We start from the raw sequence: 24,411 nt of genomic DNA, 5'->3' as shown, positions 1-24,411 counted from the left end.
TGAATTGGTATTTAAAATTTTTCCCTCTTTTGATAAGTTTAATCGAAATTAAAATTTAATGAATTTTTATAAAAAGTTTTTCAACCACAATTTTAAAATACTAAATTAAATGCAGAAAATAAAAAACAGTAAAATAAAATGACACACGATTTATAGTGCTTCGGTCTAAACTAGACCTACATCCACTTCCCAGAGGCACCCTCTACGTATTTCACTAATACCAATAGTGTCTCTCCTTTTGCACCCATAACAAGGTGGAGAAGCCTTTACAACCACCTTTTCACTACTACCCGGTGCGGCAGAGAACCGTCATCCTTTTACACTTTCCCTAGTGTTGGCAGAGAACTGTCGTCCTTTTACACTTTTCCTAGTGTTGTCAGAGAACCGTCATCTTTTTACACTCTCCTAGTTAGGGCAGAGAACCCTTCATCCTTTCACACTCTCCTAGTGTGGGCAGAGAACCCTTCGTCTTTTCACACTCTCCTAGTGTGGGTAGAGAACCGTCGTCCTTTTACACTTTCCCTAGTGTTGGTAGAGAACCGTCATCCTTTTACACTTTCCCTAGTGTTGGCAGAGAATCGTCGTCCTTTTACACTTTCCCTAGTGTTGGCAGAAAACCGTCGTTTTTTTACACTCTCCTAGTGAGGGCAGAGAACCCTTCGTCCTTTCACACTCTCCTAGTGTGGGCAGATAACCCTTCGTCTTTTCACACTCTCCTAGTATGGGCAGAGAACCCTTCATCTTTTTACACTCTCCTAGTGTGGGCAAAGAACCCGATCTCCTTGACAGATCTTATCACAAAATATCTAGAAGCAAGAAAGAAAAGTGAAGTAATCCTAAATCAGAAGAAGAGATTCTTACCTTTGAACACCAAGTGAAGCCCTCACGCTCCAGTGGTAGAAATCCTCCTTTGAATGCTCTCTCACACTCTCTCCTTGACTTTTCTTTCAATAGGCAGGAAGATCAATTGGCAAAAAGATTTGGTGGCAGTATAATTTGAAGTATATATACAAAAGACAAGAAACACTGCTCAAAAAACTGCAAATTTTCAATTTTGTACGCAGTGGATCGTCCCGTATGATCGTGGATCATCTGGACAATTTTACTTAAAGTGTCAAAAATGATCCTAATGTATATTGGTACGAACTATGTTCGTACACGCTCATCATCCCATACGAACTATGTTCATCCAGTACGAAATGGTTATTACATAGGTCGGTTACCAAAATTCTACAGGATGTAACCAACTGACGTAAGTCGGTTCAGTTTGTCCTGAGACGAACAGGTTTTGTCCAGGGACGATTTTATACAGAGCGTTTCATCCAGGGATGAAAATTAATTTTGTCCTGTACGATCTAATACAGAGCTTTGTCCAGGGACGAAAATTAAATTCATCCTATATGATCTCATACAGAGAGCTTCGTCCAGGGACAAAAAATAAATTCATCTTGTACGATCTCATACAGAGATTTTCGTCCCATTATGAACCTTCACTACAGGAAAACACATAATTACCGACGGATAATATCCGCCGCTAATACAAGATTTCCGTCGGAATTATAGGTTTACGGCGCAGGTTTCGGCGGAATTCTCTGCGCCAGTTTGGATCGCGTCGGTAAAAGTCTTTCGGCGCATAAGTTGCGCCAGAAATCTTTCCTGCGCTATTTCCGACGCATTGCCAGTGCAAAAACTGATGGCAGCCGTCGACATTTTGACCGCTAAATCCGGCGACATATGCGCCGGTAATTTCCATCGTATGATTGCGTTGGCAATTAGCGGCGGATAAAACGTAGTTGATATGCCGTAAATAACCTGCGGGATGGTTACGTCGCAAAATATGCACCGAGAATGACCGGCGGATACGACACCGGAAAGTATGATGGTAATTTCCGGCGTACTAAGAGACGCTGGTTAGATCGATACGGTTTGTTGTATCATCGTTTCCGGCGAATTACCGGCGCAAAATCTGCCGGAAACCTGTAGCATTGACAAAAAAATTTGCCTTCCCAGCCAACAATCAGATTTCCACACCTGCAAATCTATACAAATATCTATCCACAACAGTTTATAATATTTCCAGAACAGTTTATAACAATTCAAAGATGCACAAAAACATAAATACTCATTAAAAGAAACTGTTCAATAGTAACAATCAACTAAAAACATCAGATATTGTTCAATATTACAGATTCAAAGAAAATAAACAAGTTCATAAAATAAACTAAACTACTCTGAATCCGCCCCCACAGAGCCGCCAGAAGAGCCCTCACCTGCTGCGACATGAATCTCTCGAAGCCGTGTATATTCCTCCTGTGAAAGTAGAGTATAAATATATATAATTAAATTAAAAATAAAAATTATTAAACACATATAAATATATACTTACTTGGGCTTTCCTAGCTCTCTCATCAATCCATTGTTGATCCTCCTATCGCTTATGAGTGCGACTATGCAATTCCACAGGAGTTGGTTCTCTATCAAGCGTCTCTTTCTATTAGAATTAAGAGAATTTTATTAATACAAATTAAAAACAATTTTAAAAAATATTTAAAATTCATTACCAAATGAAGTCTGTGCTCAGTATGTGGAACGGAGCCTCCTGTATGAAGTGAACTACCCAAGCCCCCAACATCAGAAGCTCTGTTCTGTCGATTTTGATCCCTCCTCCTAGTGTACTCTTCGCTGCCCCAAGCTGCATTCAACTCAGCCCATATATCCTCTCCAATCCACAATTGTCGCTTCCCATGCTTTCTAATATCTGTGAACATGTCACGCATCCGAGTAGACCTACACTTCTCAAAATTCTTTCTAATCTTGTCATTGTGTTGCGGCAGCCAACAAAATTCTTTCTGCATTCAAATACATATGATATATAATATATAAGATTTTTAGATTAAGTAAAAAAGAATAAATCATTTTACATAAAAAATAAAACCAAAAAATACCTCAAACTCTGTAAACCACATCTCCTGGACTTCTTTCGGGACATTCTTCCAAGAAACATAAGGAGCGTCAAACCTACTTCATATGATGTCCCTTATTTTATGTGTCGGTTGTTTTAATGGGTAGAACCTACAAAAATAAAGTTATATAAAACAAATATAAAATATAAAATAGAAATGTTCGTTCGCTTAAATAAAAGAGAATGTGCGTACGTGTCACCTCAGGTGCTATCAATATTCTACCATCTGTCTCCTGCTCTGCTACAACTGCTGTCGAAGGTCCGGCTGCTGTAGGCTGATGAGGTGGTGGGAGATAGTATGGTGGAGCATATGGTGGAAATGGATAAGTAGGAGGGGCACCACCATATGGTGGGGGTGTGTAGTATGGGTAGAAAGGAATACTCTACCCGGGATCTGGTGAAGGAAATCGGGGGTCTGCTGAGTAAAATTGAGGGCTACTGGCTCCAAGAGTGGGTGAAGGCTGTGTAGCCGGCTGAGGCTGTGTAACAGGCTGAGGCTGTGTAGCAGGCTGAGGCTATGTAGCAGGCTGAGGCTGTGTAGCAGGCTGAGACGTGGTGGTCCCCTCAGTACGTACTATCCTAGCTTGTCCAACTATAACTTTCTTAGTACGTCTGTTAAAAATGTTTTTTTTCAATCCTCTACTAGGCTCTTCACTTGAAGCCATCTGCACATAAATAAAAAAGAAATATTAAAAACATGAGTTATAACAAAAAATTAGGAAAAAATAACGCAGTAGTAACAATAAAATAAATGCAGTGAAGTAAAATGCAGGGAAGTAAAATAAAATGCAGTGCAGTAGCAAAAATAAATTTAATTTACCTTACATTGTTAACTGATTATATAGAGATGTAAAAAGATAGGGTGCTTGTAGAAAATTATGATCATTTAGCATTGTCTCTAAGAGTAAAGACACTCATTCACGTACATGAGCATCCTAATCTCTACAATATTTTTATATCAATCACACAATAGGCCTAAAACATTCCTCCACTATATATCACACAATAGGCCTGAAGCATTGTCTCCATTTAGCATTGTCTCTAAGAGTAAAGACACTCAGGCACTTGAGCATCCTCATCTCTACAATACTCAACTTAAGTTTTGACTTCTCTTTTAATGGCCAACATTATGTGACATAAATCATTGCAGGTCTCACCATCATTTATAGAATTTTACCTACAGGTTTAAATGGTCCTTTTCTATCACACAACAGGTTTGATGTATTCCTCCACTTTAACCAACCAACTTGAATTCTACTAATAACATGTTTTCTTTTCTAAAATTAACTCTCCATAGCACTTCTCTTTGAACTTTATCATATTTTTTTTCTAATTCAATAAGTATCATATGTAAATCCTTCTTATTCACTCTATATTTCACCATGGATAAAGAAAAAAAGATATGGGCTATGATCCTTGATGTAATCCAACTGAAATAGAAAATATTTGGTCAAAGCATGAACATGCATGCAATGTGTTTAAACACAACATATGTAGATCCTCCTTACTCTCTCTATAAGTGTCCATAATAGACACTTATTCTAAAAAAATGTATAGCTTCCATAATAGACGTACACTTATTCTCAATATGATTAAGCATTCCAAAGGTTAGTACTACCTTCCCACTACCTAAATTAACACTTGGAGATATCAAGACAACCTATCTTGGAAATGTATGGTAAGAACATCCATGGCTAAAGCAAAAAGCATACAATCCTCTTGCAAATGTATGGTTAGAACAACCATGGCTAAAGCAAAAAAGAAATTCATGGCTAAAGCAAAAAAGATATGTTCTTAAACCAAATCTATGTAATCCAACTGAAATAGGAAAAAATTTTCGTCAAAAGAAACAAAAAAACAAACCTTCTGTCGACGAAGATGAACGACCGTCGGCGGTGAATCGACCACAAAAGCTATGAGACTCGTCGGCAAACTCCTCTGACCGTCGGTGACGGCGATCTACGGGCGAGCGATGGCGATCTACGGGCGAGCAACAGAGGACGACGGAGATCTACGGGCGAGGTAAGAGAACGGAAGGAAAGAAGTGACAGGCCAGAGAAGCTCGGTTTCAGAAAATAGGGCTTTCGCCGGTGGATCCAACGCCGGAGATTATTCCTGCGCAACATGCGCCGGTTTAGTTTCGTTGAGTTTAAATACCCCGGCGCAATATCCGCTGGTAATGGCACCGGTGATTTTCCGCCTTAAAGTGCGACGAAAATAGTGAGCTATTGGCTTGTTCAGACACATTTACCGGCGTAAATATCGTCGGAACATTTTCAGTGTCGTTGTCGCCGGAAAAACCGCCGTAGGGTTTTCGGCATAATAATGCGCCGTTACCTGCGCCGTGCTTACCGGCGCAACAATATCCACCGGAAATTTTGACTGTAATCGCGTGTTTTCCCGTAGTGCTTATTTTTCGTCTGAACGAACAGTGCAAGTGAGAATCCCGAGAAGTTCGTCCCGGGACGAATATTAAATTCATCCTGGACGATTAGGACTTAGAAAATTTTCTCCTCGCATGTTCAATCCATTACTCTTCTGAGGGGTTAATTGACATGATCGTCCCTTACGAATTGAACTAGGTTCGTCCCGTATGATCAGTTCAAAAAAATTGTCCCCTAAGAGTGTGTGTTATGATTTTTCACTCAATTACAATTACTTCCTTTCATTTAAAAACTTATGATTTACAAATGATAGTTTGAAGTCTTCATCGGTTGGAGTTGAATTTCCTGAAATGTTAGTACACACTAGAGCAAAAATAAAACTTTCAAAAAGTGTTAGGAGATATATAAAAATAATAATATTTGAAATCATCAAAATAATACAAGTTGTAAGAATGTAAAACATGCAAATAGCAACTCTCTCTACAGTTGCTAAAGAAGGCCTCTCTCAAACCTCCAAGGAACTAGGGACGACGACCAGTGAAGACGACTCGGATCCTAGCTTGAAGTAACATTTGTGAAATCCCTCATAAACTCTCCCTCACAAGATCCTCTCTCTTTCTCTCTCCCTTGCTCTCCCTCTCCTCTTGGCTCTATCAGGTCAGGACAGTAGTAAAAGATCTCATCTATAAAAATAAGATATCTTATAAAGAAGGGCTTCCAATTTGCCTTAATTTGCAACTGATCATCAAAGATCATCTAGGATGATCGACCGATCGTCATGTATAATTAGTTCAAATTTAGCTCAATAAGCCAGGATGATTTGGTAGAGTTTGGACGATTAGAAGGTTCCTTTTTTTAGATTATCCTATACGATTAGTTTAATTCCTCGAATATCGTCTAGACCATTACCCATGGATAAATGTATGGATGATGAAAAAATAACTGGATCGTCTAGGACAATCTCACGATCATCCAGGCCAATTAGTACAAAATGTCACATATCACCCAAAACATCACCTTGGATGGATGTCTAGATGATGAAAAATAACTTGATCATCCTGGCCGATCTCTCTATCATCTGGGATGATTAGTACAAAACATCACATATCGTCTATAATATCGCCTTGGATGGAGCCAGATTGAGTACGGATCATCTAGGAAGAACTAAGGTTTGTTTAACTGATCATCCAGTGCAATATGATAGAGAAATCAAACTTTAAATGCTTTTATTAATTACAAGACTAATTTAGGCATAATTGCACTACATTGTCCAGGATGATGTCCTGGACGATGTCTAAAAATAAAACATGCCTAAAAGGTTCTGATAACCGATTCTTTCTGATTTGAGCCTATCATCCGGAATGATAAACCTATCATCCAAGACAATGTGCTTAATTGTGGTCGCCTTAACTAGGATGCCCTAATTAGGGTTTAAGTTTTAAACTTATCGTCCAAGATGATTTGGGATCGTCTCGAACGATGTGATCGAAAAAAGAAAACTCTAAAATAGTAAAAAAAAAAAATTCCAAGTGTGTGTGTGTGCAAGATTACTTAGCATCTGGACCCACATTGTTACAATGGACTCAAGAAAAGGTAAAAGATACTTGACTTATATTACAGGCTGACTCAATCCTAATCTACCCAATATTAAGCTGGTTCGACTTATAATTTGACCTTATGAACCTGAAATATTAGTAGGCAAGGTAGTCATAGAAAAATAGAAGTGGCCAAAATGTTTGCTGTCATCAAAATTATAAGTCCTGAAACCAGATTCGTAATAAGTTCAAGTGCAAAAATGATTAAGGATGAATTCAAAAGCTATTCATTATGAGGGTTGGAATTTCTAAACACAAGTAGGTTGTCAGCATAAACTAGATGGGAGAGGTGGATATCCCCATCGGTAATACTCTTAAATTTTTATTAGAGACATCAACATCAAATAGATTAGATAAAGCATCCATGATAATATTAAATAAGCAATGGGAATGGGGACAGCCTTGCCTTAGGCCACAGGAGGAGTTGAAGAAGCCCTCAAGGGCTATATTATTGCAGACAAAGAAATAGACATCATGTATGCCACCTTTAATCTATGAAATTAAGGCACAAGGAAAACCATTTTGAGCAAGATAACCTCGTAGTCCATGGAGATGTCAAATTTGTGAAAAAGATATTTTTCTCACTCATGAGATCAAGATGATTACTTTGAAAGTGTTGAAGGAAAGTGTATCGGTTGGCTTTAAATCTTCCAATACAATAAAAATGTAGTTGCATGAGATCCAACTTAGAAAATTTGTACGGATTTTAAGAGAATAAAGCTTAAAATATAAAGTAGAAATTGGGCTACGATTGAAGTTAAGTTAAAAATAAATATAAGGGCTTCCAAGAAGATAGCCTACTTAGTTCAATAATTCTTAAAAAGAAAAATATATTTATTATTATGGGAGTGTTACTGAGGAGCACAAGGTGAAAGCTATTTGATTAACTAGGGTTGTAAATTTTATAGAAAGTGGTAGGAAAAGAATCCAGCCATAGATCATTAACTAAAACTTAGTCCAACTTGATATGGATAGGATTATCGTTACTCTGGTTATACCAAATGAAGAAACAGCCATAGGAAGTGAGATAATGAACTCCAATATTGTAGATGAGAATATTAAAATCCTATAATTTGCTATTGTGTATAAAGTTACTACTAGATTTTCATGACTGTACCTACAATAATTAAAATATCAAATAATGGCTAAAGGAACGCGATATCATCTGTAATAATTAAAAGAAGTTGCCAAAGAAGCTAACTTTTAGAAAAGAATTAGATGCATAGAGTAATGACGTTTAGTAAGAGAGGCTTAACCCAGAGAAGAGGGTACCATGTATCAACTGATTAAATGTTAAAGAGGGGTGAAAGGTGACATTATTAGCATTCCATTTATCCAGATACATCTTGGAACATATTGATCAAAGTTATTATAACATACTTTATTTTAAAAATTATATTGGAAGAAGAAAACCATGGATCATTAGTATATGAGCATGAAGTTTTTCTTCTAGGACATATATCATATCTAATTCATGCATATGGACAATATCTTTGCCACTAAGGACTTTCTCAAGGCTATTAAAACATCTAACATTCAAGGAAGGAATGCAAGGTAGGGTCATTGGGATTTTATGTTTAAGGTGGTTAACTTCTTAGCAGCTTTGGACATGATAGGCAAAGATGATATGTTTTGAGACTCCTTATTTTAGTTTTATTGGATATGATTGTTAAGAAGAGACTCACTTGTGGCTAAGACAAGCTAGGGGTCATTAGACTATATGGACCAAAATTTGTTATGAGTGGGCATATGGGAGGGACTTTAAGGTAAGTTGCTAACTGGGGGTCACGAAAGGAGTGTTTAACCTTAGAAGGTGAGTTGAGGTTTGGGAGGAGGTTTTCTTAAAGGGCCGAAGAGGTGTTACTAATATATTAAATAGTTTAACTTTTTCTTTAAATTTTTCTAATATTTTTTAATAATTTTTGTCAATCCACGAATATATAAACCTTTTTATTTTTTATTAAAAGAAAAAAATTAAATTAAATAAAATATGTTTCTTATATAAAAAGATATATTACCTTCTATTAATGTGGTTAAAAGATGACTGTAGCTTGTAGTACTATGCCATCATAGTAGTGACAATTAGCTAACCCACTGACCAACTTATTGGCCAAGCCCACTCTGAGCATGAATAGGCCTATTCGAGCATTTTTTTATCCATGTAATAATTTTTATAATATTTTAGACTAAAATTTTGACAAGCCCACTCTAGGGAGCGATGTGTCCTCTTTTTTTTTTGTAATTATAATTCTAAATTAGGATGTTTAATGATTCAATTATATTTTAGACACTATAGATTATGAAGATTTATAATAGAACAAAAATATTATTTAAATAGAAAATCTACATAATCAATAATGAATCTCAATGAAAAATTAAATCATGGACCAAATGTGTCTTATTTTAGCAAACTTATACTTGAATAAATATTTTGATGAGATGAGCCAAACAACAACTAAAATCATCTAATTTGAATTTAAAAGAGTCCAAATTGATCTCTTAATTTGTAATAAAAAACTTTAAAATATTATCAATGAACGAACAATCATCAAATGTTACATGCCTATAACCAAAATGAGTTTCACAATAAAAACAATTGAATAAGCTCAATATCACTTGATTTTGAAATTTTTAAGGAACTTAAAAGTTGAAAGAGTGGTTTATGATACATGGAAATACAAAAATCCATCAAATGGGATATTTTATGGTTTCATTTAATACTAGCACAAAAAGTGTTAGCATTACTCTAAGTCATGTTCATCCTTAAAAAATTAAATGGATCACTCTTTTGCTTACATTCCTAGCTAATTGCTATGGTATTAAGCATTATTCCTACAAAAAGTCTACCCTCATAATCCTAAATCATTTTGTAGGATCTTTCCTTAATTCAACATAGGTTATATTATAATCTCAACATTAAAATGGATTGAATTGAAAGAAATCATAGATTGATAGGATTCCCTAAACTAGATGCAACCATAACAGGAACTTTCAATCAATGAGCCTGCCTTTTAAAGTTAATTTTTTTATACTCAACCTCTATATACACAAGTGATATAATTACAAATTATATTATGTATCATTTTCTCATTCAATCATGCATTTATTTATGTGAATTTATTCAAATTTTATGGTCATTATCGATAAAGTTAATACATTATAGAGAATGATGCAATATATTTGGACCATTAGTTAGATTAAAAGTTTTTAGAGTGTCTTAAGTATTTTGAATATAATTGAGCATTTATGACCCTTTGACTTTATCAGGATAAACTACTTTGACCATGGGAATCCAAGTTAAACTCATTTGCCTTGACCCAAATAAATTTAAGATTATTTAAAGTTCTATCTTGTGGATCATAGACTATTAAAAATATATTCATTGTCTATTAATAGCTCTTTTGAATTTAATTGGACCCATTGATAAGATGAATGTTCTCATTTAATGGAAGTTAACACATATGGGTGTAAATAGGTCAAATAGATCAAAATCTTCTTAAACACCATGTTAAATTAAAATTGTGGACATGGAGGCTCTTGAGGATATTTTAAACATAACCCAAATCTATTTAATACAATTGAACTAATGGTTGAATAAACTCAATTAAAAGAGTTAGTTGTCAATAAAAGGTACTTGATCTTTTCAATATTTTCTTCTCTAATAATTTGGACAAACCAACAAAAAACCTTTCTACTGACTACATATGAGAATATAAAGGAGAGCTTTATAGTTGGATGAGACCAAGTTTGACCACTTTAAAGAAGTTAAATAGCTAAATTAACCCAATTTGTTTCTTAGGAATCAAATAGAGATATAAACAGTCCTAAGTAGTTTAACCTAACCATATGGAAAAATCAACTATAAAATTGAGAGTGAATTTTAACAAGTATGTTAGAAAGTAAAACTTATCTTTGTTCAATCAATTTGACACATTCAAGTTGGTCAATTTCATCAAACACATCAATCAAACCATGTAGGACCTAAATGGAATTAATCTAATTTGGACCCTTGCTAACTCCTAACTAAATGGAAAAAAAAAACCCATTTAAATATATGAAGAGGATAACAGCTCGCTAAGTTGGAATTACCTCTTCTAAAGCCATGCAACCTATGGCTAACCATGGTCAAAACCATGGTAAGAGAGGATGAATATTATTAGCATGGGCTTAGATTTCTTAAAACACCAAGGCTCTACTAATATTTTATTCCTACCTGTGGTCTCTTCCCAACCATCCATTTGGCATTGTAAGGAATGATGGTAGCTAAACCAAATAATCATTTATGTATAAACATGGAGGAGATTGACCAATGGGTTATGAAAAGAATTAGTTAGGGAAAACTTATGGATTGGATTCTCTCATCCTCGTAATTAACATCCTAAGCAAATTATTAAATTCCTTTTTCTTTCTCTTAAATATTTTCATAAGTATAATGGTAGTAAGCTTAAGCTTGGATTCAAGGGTTGGCCCAAGGTGCTACTTTAATCACCTTAAAAAAATTTAGATGAGGGTATTTCCAAACTATATTGTGTGGTGTGAGATATATTTCATTGAGTCTTATGACTCATGAAAGTATGATTTCTAACCCATTTATGGCCTTAGGTGCTATAGAGTATGAATTAGACTATGCCACAATAAGCTGAGATTTTTAACTAAGATTAAAACACTTAACATACTGAATTTAACAAAATTGAAATCATGCAATTTATAGAGAAAAATCAGAGAATTTATCATGAGTTAATGATCAAATTATTTGATCCACAACCAAAAAAAGAGGGAATATACAGAATATTCCCTAGTGTTATTATGAAATTAAATTAGATTTCTTAATGCTATATGTAGTTAACTAGATTAAATGAAATTTCTTAACACACTTTAAGAAATTTATATTTTCTTAATGCTACCTATAGTTATCTATATTTCATATCCTTCCTTATAATGCTTGTTTCTATGATATTAGACTACATATAATAACCTAATTTAAATTTGATAAGAATCACTACATTTTTTTTATAACATCTACATTTTTTTTTGACATTTTTTAAAATCTTTCAATGCTTAATTTATATGACATGCTTATAGAGCACTTAATAGTTTATTTAAAATAATTTTAACTTTTTTTATAAACATTGTAGATATGAAAACAAGAGGTTTCTTATTGGATTTCTCTTGCTTAAGGAAAAATCACATTTTCATAATACTAGAGTTTCTAGAACTATTTGGTGCCTATTTTGCAAAATATTTTCAATAAAGTGTTCTAAGCATGTTGCAGTATTTATTGACTATTATCTCATCATTATTGGACCTCCATATTTTTTCATGAGGGATTTACCTATATTTTATAAATAGAATTGAATTAGTTTCATAATTGTTTTATACCCTTTTCTTTATTCATTTAATTTGTTTAATCTTCAAATTTTAAAATCTAGGAATTTGGCTTTTTTATTTGACCATGAGTTGTTTTAGAGGTGAAAAAAGAAGAATTGAAAGGAGGGAGAAAATCATGATTCAGAGGTATTAGAGCCAATTTCATTTGTCGGACCAGTTAAGGAAATATTTTAGATGGATGTAGGCTACCACTACCTTACTTTATATTTCAACGTTTTTCACACATGCACAAATTTTGGTATTTATTTGATCATATTTTATTCAAATTCAGGTCTAAAAAGATTTTAATTTTTATACAATGTAACTTTTAGTATGTTAAAGCATAAAATATTTTAATTATATTAGCATATATGCATGATCATATTTTATATGAATGATTTGATAAATTGTGATTGTTTACTCATATATGCAAATTTGCCCCTATAGACCATAAAAAATTATTCATACATGCAATGTTTTACATATTTCTATAATATGTTGGGATACTATTCATAATTGTTGAAAGTGTAGATATTTTTGTGCTTATGTACTAAAAATATGTGGAAAGGGAGAAAAATGAAAAAATTCTGGTGACTTATTTTTTATACTTTATGTACATTCAAGTAGAGGTATAAGACCCAATGAAAATACATGATTACACATTTATGTGAATGATAAACTTGAACATATGTGATTTAAAAAAGTTGAGGCATAAGGGGAAGTGGAGACATAAAGGGCAAAGGGAAATATAAACAAATATAGGTATAAGGGAACCTACTGTAAAACTTGTTATGAATTAGTTTGCTTATAATAGGTATAGTGAAAAGTATGGAATGCTCTAAAATGAAATGCTAAATATTATTTTCTATCATGCAATTTTATTTTGAAAACATGTTTAAATAAATGATTATATTATAATTTTTTATATGTACCTACTATTGACAATAGTTTTGTATTGACTTTAATTTTATAGTTACAACACTTGAGATAAATATCATGTTAATTTATATTAAGCATGCTTTATTTTTTTATATAATGTTATTCTAGCATACAAGTTATTTTTTTGCATATATTAAGTTTTGTAGTAGGTTCCTTTATCTAACACCAAGGTATTGTAGATGATGCGATGCAAGTATTTGGAGCATTGAGGTACTGCTTCAACAGTTATAATTTTTTTTCCTCATTTCTCGAATATTTCATGTACAACATCATCCAATTCACTAAATTTAAAAGTAAAAAACTATATAGAATTTACACTTTACTATTTTGTGTCTATTTAACATAGATAAGAGTTCATTAGTAGATTATTATTCAACTTTCTTTTAAGGAGAGGATTAAGGAGGCCTAGAGATTAAATGATGAGCATGTAAGATTACTTGACATGATTTAGTCTAGAAGGAGATCAAAGATACATGTGGATGATCATAGCATATTGACTTGTGGGGTCAAATTTAGCTTCCTTCTAGTGGTGGTAGGATGAGAGGATAATACATGATGCTCATTAATCATGATACACAACTAACCTAGAGAGTACTAATATAGATAATGATCAAAATTTTCTGTTTTGGAGACCCAACTTAAAGTATGCTTTTTTAGATTTTGCTTAAAGATACGAGACTTATTAGATGTTGAAATCAATGTATTAGAAAACTAATGGTTTACTACAACATTTGTTTTTTCTTGAGTGAAAATAAGAGGAGGTTATGAAGGATTTTTTTATATGATTGTTAACATTTAGAAATGGTCATAATTTATTATGTGTTGTGGATTATTGATTGATAAATTTGAAACATTTATTTGTATAAGGTAGGTTGATTCAATCTAGAGATTTGTAGAGTTGCATGTGGATGAGAATGTTAGCTACATCATATATTAAATGCTATTATTTTCAATCATGATACACTACAGGAAAATAGCTTATTACCAGTGGAATTTCTAACGGCTTTCCGACGGACTGATTTCTGACAGATTCTCCGGTGGATTTAAATATTTTCGATATTTTTTTGCAGATTTTCCGACAGACTTTCCAATGGATTTCCAACGGATTTGTTACCGGCAGGCTTTCCGACGGATTTTTCGGCACATTTTGATAATTTCTAAAAAAATTCATTTTTGTGATTTAAATAATTAATAATTTTATAGCTCATTTTAATTAATTATTAATTTAATAATTTATTTTAATTAATCTGGCGGGAGCCACGGGTTAAGGCTAGGAGGCTCGCTGGCTGGCGGGAGGCGCGGGTTTGGGTTGGTGGTAGTGGGTTCGGAATCCAGCTGGCTGGAGCGGGTGGCAAGAGGCGGGTTTGGGCCTACATTTTTTTTATCTTTTATTTCAGGGGAAGTTTTCCACGGGACAGCCGTCGGACAATTTTTTAGGAGGCCAAATTATGAGAACTAAGTTAAACATTTTCAGGCGATTTTTTTCTCATTTTATCGGTGAAAACATTTTCACTGGAAATCCACCGGAAAACCATTAAATCCACTGGAAAATGATGATTTTCTGCCGGTAATACGTGATTTTCCTATAGGGATGGTAGATTCACTTCTAGGTTATGGAGAGGCATTCAAAAAGGTATGAGAACTAAGTTAAATTTGTATACATATTTTCACCCACAAACTGATGGCTAGTCTAAAAGCATCATAAAGGTACTTAAGGTTTTATTAAGATTATGTGCACTTAATTATAGAGTGAGTTGCAAGCACCATATCCCTTTGAGTAAGCTTGCTTATAATAATAATTTTCATTAATGTATTGGTATGTCATTATATGAGGCATTATATGGTAGGAGATGTATGACACATTTGTCCAAGTTTGAGGTATGTGAGAGGACATTGATGGGTTATGAATTTATTGACTATGCCATTGAGAAGATTAGTTTGATTAAGAATAAATGGCCTAGTTAACCCTATACTTGACTAAAGATACTTAACAAACTTATTGCACCCCCTATTTACTTGAGATAGGTAGAGGAACCCATTAGTCAACCATAGGTCAAATATAAAAGTCCTAAAATTCTAAAATAACTAATTTAACCTAAGTCATATGACTCTAAAACTAGGTGGTCTATGAACTAAAAATCTACCTTAAGAGCCCAAGGTTTGCACTTGACCCAACCCGTTGGACAAGGATCCCTAATTAACCTATTTGACTATTGGTCAAAGTACTAGGTTTGACCAAATACATCCCTTAACCATAAATACTTAAATCCAAATCCAATAACCAATCAAAACCTATTGACATTGGCATTACTTATAAATAGTTTTAACATATTTTAATAACTCTTAAACTAAATGCTTAACCTATAGTTAAACCTCTTGATAATAATCAAACTATGTTTTGAAAAATGGGTTAAGTGACCAACTTTGGGTTCACTTGAACAAAAGCTCATTAATTCAGTCAAGACATTTCCAAACTTTGCATGTTACTTTTTAAGATCCTAACCTAGTTCACTTAGGTGATACAACTCATTTGGGTTAGACAAATTAAAGTACGTCAAACCTCTAAACATAAATCCTAGGTGGGTCTCCCAAGCTCATTTTATCTCATTAAATCCAATTCAAGCTAACTTGAAGCATATATTTCAATGTCTAGTCCTCCTTGAGCCCTCTTCTGTCAATCGGCCAACTAATAACAACTCAACTTGCTATTATAATGGTGGATGATAAATTCAAAATATATAATCTCACTATTTGTAACCCTTTTCTGAGGCCAGCTCAAGCCTTACGATCGAAAAACCAATGATGTGCATGTCATGCATAATGGATGACCCCTAACAGCCCAGATTGTTGACAAGGTCATAATAGAAAAAAATTTCATCATGATTCCTAATTTGGCTCTTTTAGTCATCAATGCATTCTTAAGCTCCGACAATAAAATGCCAGCTATAACTAGTTAATTAGCTCATGACACCAAAACATTAAAATCTTCTCTCTGAAATTATCTTCCTAAGATAAATTTACTATTAAAATAAAACCTGCCCACTAAAACGAAAAAGTTAATATATATATATATATATATATATATATATATATATATATATTTGCAAGGTAACGTTAATTTGCATGGCTTATAAGTATTAATAATTAATACAGTTGTTAAATAAATAAATATTCAATAAATTGAATTGAATATAATTATCGCTAAATGGAGCTAGTGTTATCTGCGCACAAAAGTCCTTGACCTCGTCCGTTAAAATTTTTGGGATCGTTTTCCAAGTTTTAAGTGGTCCCATTTCTTCCTATTATTTTAACATAATTATTCAGAAAAAATTAATTACCAAGTTTTATAATTATTGAGCTCATTATTATATTAAGATAAAGTAGATCAATTATTCAGGTAGCAGGAGCCAAGTAAGAGCACGGTAGCCTTCACCCTCTGAATTTAATGCGTATGGAACTATATATCATTGACGATTGTGTTGTCTGGTTTTGACTAGAGAGAGTGACATCTAATTATTTATCTACAAAAGCAAAGAAGAAAGAATGTATAACCTAACGAGGTATGCATGCAGCTCATTTTGGTCATTTTATTGGGACCTTTCGCTATCAACTAACAGATCTTGAATTCGATTATTGCTTATGTGATGTGTGTGCGAGTCATCTTAATTGACCTAAATCTCTCTCTCTCTCTGTGTATATTTATTTAGATAAATTATTTTTTTATATATTAAATTAGAAGTTTAATTTTAAATGCCAAATGAAGATAGTTATAATTAGACAACAAATTATATTAAATTTTTTAAGATAAGCATATGACAAATGAAGATAGACAACTTGCCAAACGTATGGTGAACATATATAGTCTGTTCATGGTGAAATCGTCCTAGCTAGCTAGCATATTCAGTCCAACGCTCGACCAGGCCAATTGGCATGAGACCTACGCTACGCTCAACGTCCAAGAATATGATAAATGAAGGGTCTCAAACTAATTGGGTAAATTTTTTATCAAAAGGGTTAATATTTCCCTAAGCTCCTAAATAATAAACTTTAGACCACCAATGTATGATTCTTAAATCAAATTAACCCAAATCCCAAGAAGGGTCTCAACCCCTTTTTGGCCGAGCCATTTGGAAAAACTAGCCCAAATCCTTAAAAGTAAAGCTAGCTAAGTATGTTGGAAATAAAAATCTAAAGTGGTTTAATCAATTTACCCACCTAGAAAGGTCTATTTAGGTAAGTTAGTCAATTTACCAAGTAAAACATAGTTATGGTTAACCCCACATAACTCTATCCAGAAAATTAAAACCAATAGAATTAATCTTGCATATAATAGCTAATAGGTATGTAAGCTTCCCAAAAAGATTTACTTAGTTAAATGGATTTAATAAAAAACTAATCATGGCTTAAAGAGGGGTTAAAATGGATAAAGATTATTGTAGCCAATAAATGTTTTCTATATATAATTATTGCACTAATTGATGCTTGTTCCATAAAAACTTCCCATCCATTATATCACTTTGATCAGGCTAAGTTGTAACAAAATAAGTGATGAAATCATAAAGAAGTCATATATGAGAATTATTCCATGGATATGTAAGCATACAGTCATTCCAAAAGCTAAGGAAACCTGCCTTCACATTCCTTAAGCCTCCAGCAATCAATCCTAGCCCTAAGCCAACCCTATTAGCCATTAAGAAATTTGGATAACTACTATGTCAAGGTTTGAATAGATTTTGATGACAAATTGATCAAGGTTTTCACAGAAGAAATCTATGGAGGGTTTGGTGCACCTCACCAAAGGGATTGATTTTTTGATGTTTGACAACTCACGCAAGTATACAAACCTAACATTATATAGCTTTTTAATGGTTTCATTTATGGGGTGAACAAGTCGGTGAGCTATGGGTTAGAAGAGGAAGCCATAAGACTATTATAATCTTTATGTATTTAAGTGTATGTTTGCATGACAACATAGCTCACACTCAAAAGCGGGGATAAAAAATGAACACTTGATTATTTATCTATTAAATTGTATTGTATAATTCAAATCATATTGTACAATCGGGTAATTTAGAAAATAAATTATGTGTTTAGTTAAATTAATCAAATTGAAATCCAAAACTAAATTATACTATACAATCTTTTATCATGTAGGATGATCAGTCATTTTGATAAATGCTAACACTTGAATCCAATTTTTTAAATATCCAAATCTAGATAAATTTGAATTTAAAAATTTTACCCAACCATACTGTACAATTATTAATGAATGTCTCCTAACTTGGGCCATTATGAAGGTATGATTGGCATTTGTATAGTATGACCCAAATCATCTAGTATGATCTAACAAAATATTTTGTAGATGAACAATGGTTCATCTAGGATGATCATTGATCTTATTCAATTGATCATACTGTATGATTCAAATCGTATGTCTAATCTAATAGAAATAAAAATTAGGTATTATACAAATCATATAGTATAATCAACAGTTCGTACTACATGATTAGTGTGTTAAAATTTTAAAAATTAGGATTTCTCTTAAATTGCTCAACTTGATTCTTTTCATAACAATTGTGTGAGAGGTTAGTGAGTAACCAAAACTATTTTTTCTTGAAAGAGAGTCCTTTGGAGAGGGAGAGAAGTTTCTCCTTGCTAGAGAGAGTTGTCCAATCCACTTGGGAGAGAAAATATGAGCTTGAGAGGTTTTTCCTTAAGGAGTCAAGGGCTATATGAGGGTATTCTCACGACCGTTCTTATCAACTTGCACCATGGTCCTCTAGGTTATTATTGCAGGAGACACTACCAGAAAGGCACCGGTTTTAACCGCTGCAAAATATGGTGCTACGGCACCGGTTTTAACCGGTGCAATAATAAGTTTTTAGCAGCGGTTCTATTACCGCTGCTACTAACTGATGCTAAAAAGATAACTTTTTACTAGTGAGATCTATGGAAGAAGTCTTTAGGCGAAATACTTGTGACTAGCCGAGGAGGTTAGGGGTGCTACATCTCGGCCATTATGAGGAGTAGAATGAGGGAGCAAGATATCTGCTAATGTGAGGAGTAGAAGGAGGGAGCAACATCTCCGTCATGTGAGGAATAGAAAGAGGGAATGGTATCTCTACAATTGCAAAAAATGAGAGGAGGGAGTTTAGGCTTTTTAGGAGGAAGAGCTTGTGAAGGTCATTCTTCACCAAAGAATAGATAAGTGATTTGCTTCCTTATTGAGAGCAGGTGCGTTTACTAGTGGTTTTCCCAAAGAGGAGGACTTTTGGGGAGTGAATGTAGGTTAAGTTGACCAAACCACTATAAAATCTTGATTTGCATTTTTGTTTTTTTTTTTTTCTATACTTTATTTCTTGCAAAGTTTATTAGCTAAGATTTATTATTTTATACTATTGTAATTGCATTCAAGAAATATTTTCAAAATAAATCCTTCATAAAATTTTTATTAATAAATATATTTGTTTTCAATTACTTTCAAATTAATCTTAAGAAATTTTATTACTATCAAAAATAAAAAATAAAAAAATATTTATTTTGCATTTTCCATCTAAACTTTTTTTTTTTTTCAAAATCACTTTCCACAGCATGTTGTATTATTGATTAATTAAGGTTATTCAAATAATTTATTCACTCTCCTTTTGATTGTGCCACGACACTTTCAAAGAGTGCTCCTACTCCTTGTACAAAAGCTCCTCATGGGTAGAACTTTGTAGCTATGAAAAAGTATGGACTAACATGAGCCTAGCCCGCATGAATAAGGAAGAAAATCATAACCTATTGTATTTTTTTTGAAAAAAGCTCAACGACTCTAATTGTGCCAAATAAAGAACCGTCTTTTTTTTTTTAAATTTAATTGGTTTTTAAGAGAAATTTTTAGATTTTTGTTGTAGAAAGTCCCTATGATGCAGTGCCATTTATCTTACCAACTTATGGAGGTGCATGATACCAATGTTTTAGCCTCCACTACCTATTTGCCGTTTTTGTTTCACTGGTATACTTTACCCTTTTCTGCTGCTACACTACTTTTAGTTAAAAGGTTTGTTATGGCTACAGGAACAGGAAAATATATATAGGAACCTTAGATAGTAGAAATCAGTTGTTGTTGTTTTAGAATTCCTTGAACGTTTCCAAGAGGAATATACAGGGACTTGAAGCCTTCTTCCCCCTTCTCTGGTTTTCTTGTTTGCTGGTGTTTTCTTTGCAGGTCCTGGAGTACATCAGGTTGGTATCAGAGCTAGCACAGCAACATGACGGACAAGGGGAAGGAGCCAGCCTCCGAGAAGGGACGAAGTGTGGAAACACTGTGGGCAACCAGGCTAGCATTGTGCGGCAATTGGAGACATTGTCCGCCGATGTACAACGACTTTCGATCGAGATGCGCCGCGAGTTTAATCTCCGTCGAGAGAGGAATACACCCCATCAACCTCGCCAACATCAGGCACAGGCGGTGGCTCCTGTTGTCCGGCAGGGAATGGGCCTTGATCGACAAGGGCGTCGATTCCAGCAACAACCATTGGAAGCTTCCGATTCGGAAGATGACTTTCGAAGACATCCTGAAGAGGACTTGAGTGATTCCGAAGACACGGCAGATGGAGGCGACTATTGCCAAGGTCATCTCAGACGTAGGCGGCGACAGTATAATTCGAGAAATCAAGCTGAGTTCAAGGTCCGTGTAGATATACCTTTCTTTGATGGCCATGTTCACATAGAGGACTATTTGGATTGGGAGAAGGCCGTTGAGAATTTTTTTGACTATATGGAGATTGATCCATCTAAGCAAGTGAAATATGTCGCTTGCCGCTTGAGAAGCGGCGCTAGTGCGTGGTGGACACAGGTACTCCAAACGCGACAACGTGAAGCAAAAGGGCCTGTTCGAACTTGGGCCAGGATGAAACAGTTGCTCCGTTCTCAGTTCCTCCCAACGGACTACGAACAAATTCTCTATATGCAGTATCAGCAATGCGTGCAAGGCAACAGGTCGGTCAGCGAATACACGGAGGAATTTCATCGACTCTGCGCGTGCAACAATTTGAACGAGTCCACTAATCAGTTGGTGGCTCGTTACAATGGAGGATTGAAATATGGAATTCAAGACAAACTAGAATTGAACTTTGTTTGGTCTTTACCTCAGGCAATCAATTTTGCCTTGAAGGCAGAAATGCAGATGAGCCGTTCATCCCGCACTTCCTACTCTCGCCGTCAAATGTCGGAATTGTCACCTGACCAGGGAAAGCAGACCACCAATCAAGGCAAAACTACTACCAACTCTCCGTCCCATTGGCAATCCCAGAATCCATCTAAACCTTCGAGCGCTACCCCGGAGAACAAACCCCCAGCTAAAACCAAGGCACCATCCCCGAGCAATCCTTATGCCAAGCCGTCGACGTTGAAGTGCTTCCGTTGCTTCCAGCCGGGGCACAAGTCAAACGAGTGTCCGCAACGGCAACAACTCCAGTTGATAGAAAATGAACAGGGGGAGACACTCGAGCAGCTCGAGGATGATAATGCAGACAATATCGAGGATGTTGAGGGAGATGAGGGTGATCCGTTGATATGTGTCATTCAGAAGTTATTAATTGCTCCTCGTCAGAGCATTGCTTCCCAAAGAAATGCCATCTTCAAGATGAAGTGTACTATAAGCGGCAAAGTTTGCGATCTTTTGATCGACAGTGGATGTACCGAAAATATCATAGCCTGCTCCGTAGTACAAGCTCTCCAGTTGAAGACCATGAGGAATCCACAGCCATACAAAATCAGCTGGGTAAAAAGGGGTGTCGACATTCAGGTGTCCGACATGTGCCAGGTAACCTTCTCCATTGGTCGCCAGTATATTTGTGATGTGTTGTGTGATGTTTTAGACATGGACATGTGCCATTTAATTTTGGGTTGTCCGTGGCAATTCGATGCCGGAGTTGTATATGATGGGAGGGCTAATGTATATACCTTAGAATGGAAAGGCAAGCGGCTTCGACTCTTACCAAAGCTCCGCGACGACAAGACACAAACAACTAGTGCTGCCACTTCCTCTGTGATGCAAATTGTTTCCGGTCCTAGTTTGCTCCTTGCGTGGGCTAGTGAAGACCCTATGTGGTCTTTGGTGATCACTGATTCGGGAGGATCCTTGCCAATTTCAATTCCGGAGGAGATTCATCAGCTGCTCTCAGAGTTCAGAGAAATTTGTCCTGAAGACCTCCCTGCTACATTGCCGCCTCTAAGAACCATTCAGCACCAAATTGACCTCATACCGAATGCTTCTCTTCCAAACCTACCTCATTACAGGCTTCATCCCGCGGAGCAAGAAGCTATGCAGTCCATTGTCGAGGATCTATTACGTAAGCAGCTAATTCAAACTAGTATCAGCCCCTGTGGTGTTCCCGCTCTATTGGTACCGAAGAAGAACAAAGAGTGGCGTCTCTGCATCGACAGCCGAGCTATTAATAAGATCACGGTAAAATACCGATTTCCTGTGCCGAGGATAGAAGAATTACTTGATAAGCTAAGTGCTGCATCTATATTTTCAAAGTTGGATCTACGAAGCGGGTATCATCAGATCCGCATTCGTCCCAGCGACGAATGGAAGACAGCTTTTAAGACGCCATTTGGTCTTTTTGAATGGCGAATCATGCCTTTCAGCTTGTGTAACGCACCCTCTACATTTATACGGATGATACAGGACATTCTCAAGCCTGTATGGGGACAATTTTGCATAGCCTATTTTGATGATATACTAGTGTTCAGTGCAAGCCTGGATCAGCATAGGGGCCACCTGAGAGAAATTTTCATCATCTTATAAAAGAATCAATTGTTCCTTAATCTTCAAAAATGTGAATTTGCTGCCTCTCAGGTACAATTTCTCGGGTTTTTGGTCTCCGAGCAGGGACTGTCAATGCACCCAGATAAGATCTCAGCAATTGTAAGTTGACCCACCCCGACTTCCTTCTTTGACATCAAAAGTTTTCATGGTTTAGCCAACTTCTATAGAAAATTTATCAAAGGTTTTAGTTCGATCATGAGTCCAATCACAGATTGTTTGAAGTCTAAAACCTTCACTTGGGGCGATCTGCAGCAGCAAAGTTTTGACTCCATCAAGCAGGCCCTCACATCCGCCCCAGTACTAGCCATACCTTGTTTCGGTAAACTCTTTGTAGTGGAAACGGACGCGTCGGCCACCGGCATTGGTGCAGTGTTATCTCAGGAAGGGCGTCTGATTGCTTACTTCAGCGAAAAACTTTGCCCGTCTCGCCAACGTTGGTCGGCGTACGAACAGGAACTATATGCAGTTATTCGTGCATTGAAGCAATGAGAGCACTACCTCCTTCATCAGGAGTTCGTGATTTGCACAGATAATCAAGCATTAAAGTTCATTAATAATCAAAAACACATCAATAGAATGCATGCTCGCTGGGTCTCTTTCCTTCAGAAGTTCTCGTTCGTGCTGAAGCACCAGTCTGGCCGGAACAACAAAGTTGCGGACGCGCTGAGTCGAAAGACAATGCTGTTAACACAGCTACAGACAGAGTTTACGGGATTAGTCTGCCTGCAGGAGCTCTATGCATCGGATCTTGATTTCTCTACCATTTGGCATAAATGCAAACAGCAAGAAATGGTACCTGAATACTCCATCCGCCATGGCTTTCTTTTCCATAATAATTTGTTGTGTTCTTGTGTCCTTCTGGCGACAATTTCTAGTGCAGGAAGCCCACTGCGGCGCACTCGCGGCCCACGCTGGGCGTGACAAATCTTTAGCTCAATTAAAAAGCCGCTTCTATTGGCCGCATCTCCGTAGAGACGTCTTCCATTTTGTGGACCGATGTTCGGTCTGCCAGAGTTTTAAGGGGGGAACTCACAATACCGGGCTGTATCTTCCGCTCCCCACGCCAGATTCTATTTGGGAGGACCTCAGCCTAGACTTCGTCATTGGCCTTCCCCGGACGAACAAAGGGAATGACTCGATCATGGTAGTCGTCGATCGTTTCTCGAAGATGGCACATTTTCTCTCCTGCAAGAAAACAGCAAATGCCCTCCATGTCGCTCACCTCTTCTTTCACCAAGTGGTCCGCCTCCATGGAGTGCCGAGGAGCCTCACCTCAGATAGAGATGTCAAATTCATCAGTCACTTCTGGCGAGAATTATGGAAGCGTTTGGGGACTGATTTGAA

The 24,411-nt window shown here is 35.7% G+C and overlaps 1 protein-coding gene across 1 annotated transcript; it reads left to right on the top strand.

The window, feature by feature from the left end:
• The first annotated feature begins 4,934 nt into the window (after positions 1-4,934).
• Positions 4,935-23,556, top strand: LOC110100366. The gene is made up of 5 exons (XM_020827862.2): positions 4,935-4,984; positions 14,318-14,387; positions 20,458-22,941; positions 23,098-23,166; positions 23,320-23,556. Exons 1-5 carry the CDS (start codon positions 4,935-4,937, stop codon positions 23,554-23,556), a joined length of 2,910 nt encoding a protein of 969 aa, XP_020683521.2.
• The last annotated feature ends 855 nt before the right edge of the window (positions 23,557-24,411 follow it).

The sequence above is a fragment of the Dendrobium catenatum genome, unplaced genomic scaffold (assembly GCF_001605985.2).
Source record: "Dendrobium catenatum unplaced genomic scaffold, ASM160598v2 original_scaffold_159283, whole genome shotgun sequence".
Taxonomy (NCBI): domain Eukaryota; kingdom Viridiplantae; phylum Streptophyta; class Magnoliopsida; order Asparagales; family Orchidaceae; genus Dendrobium; species Dendrobium catenatum.
The sequence above is the reverse complement of the archived record's forward strand: the minus strand, read 5'-3'. Positions and strand labels throughout refer to the sequence as shown.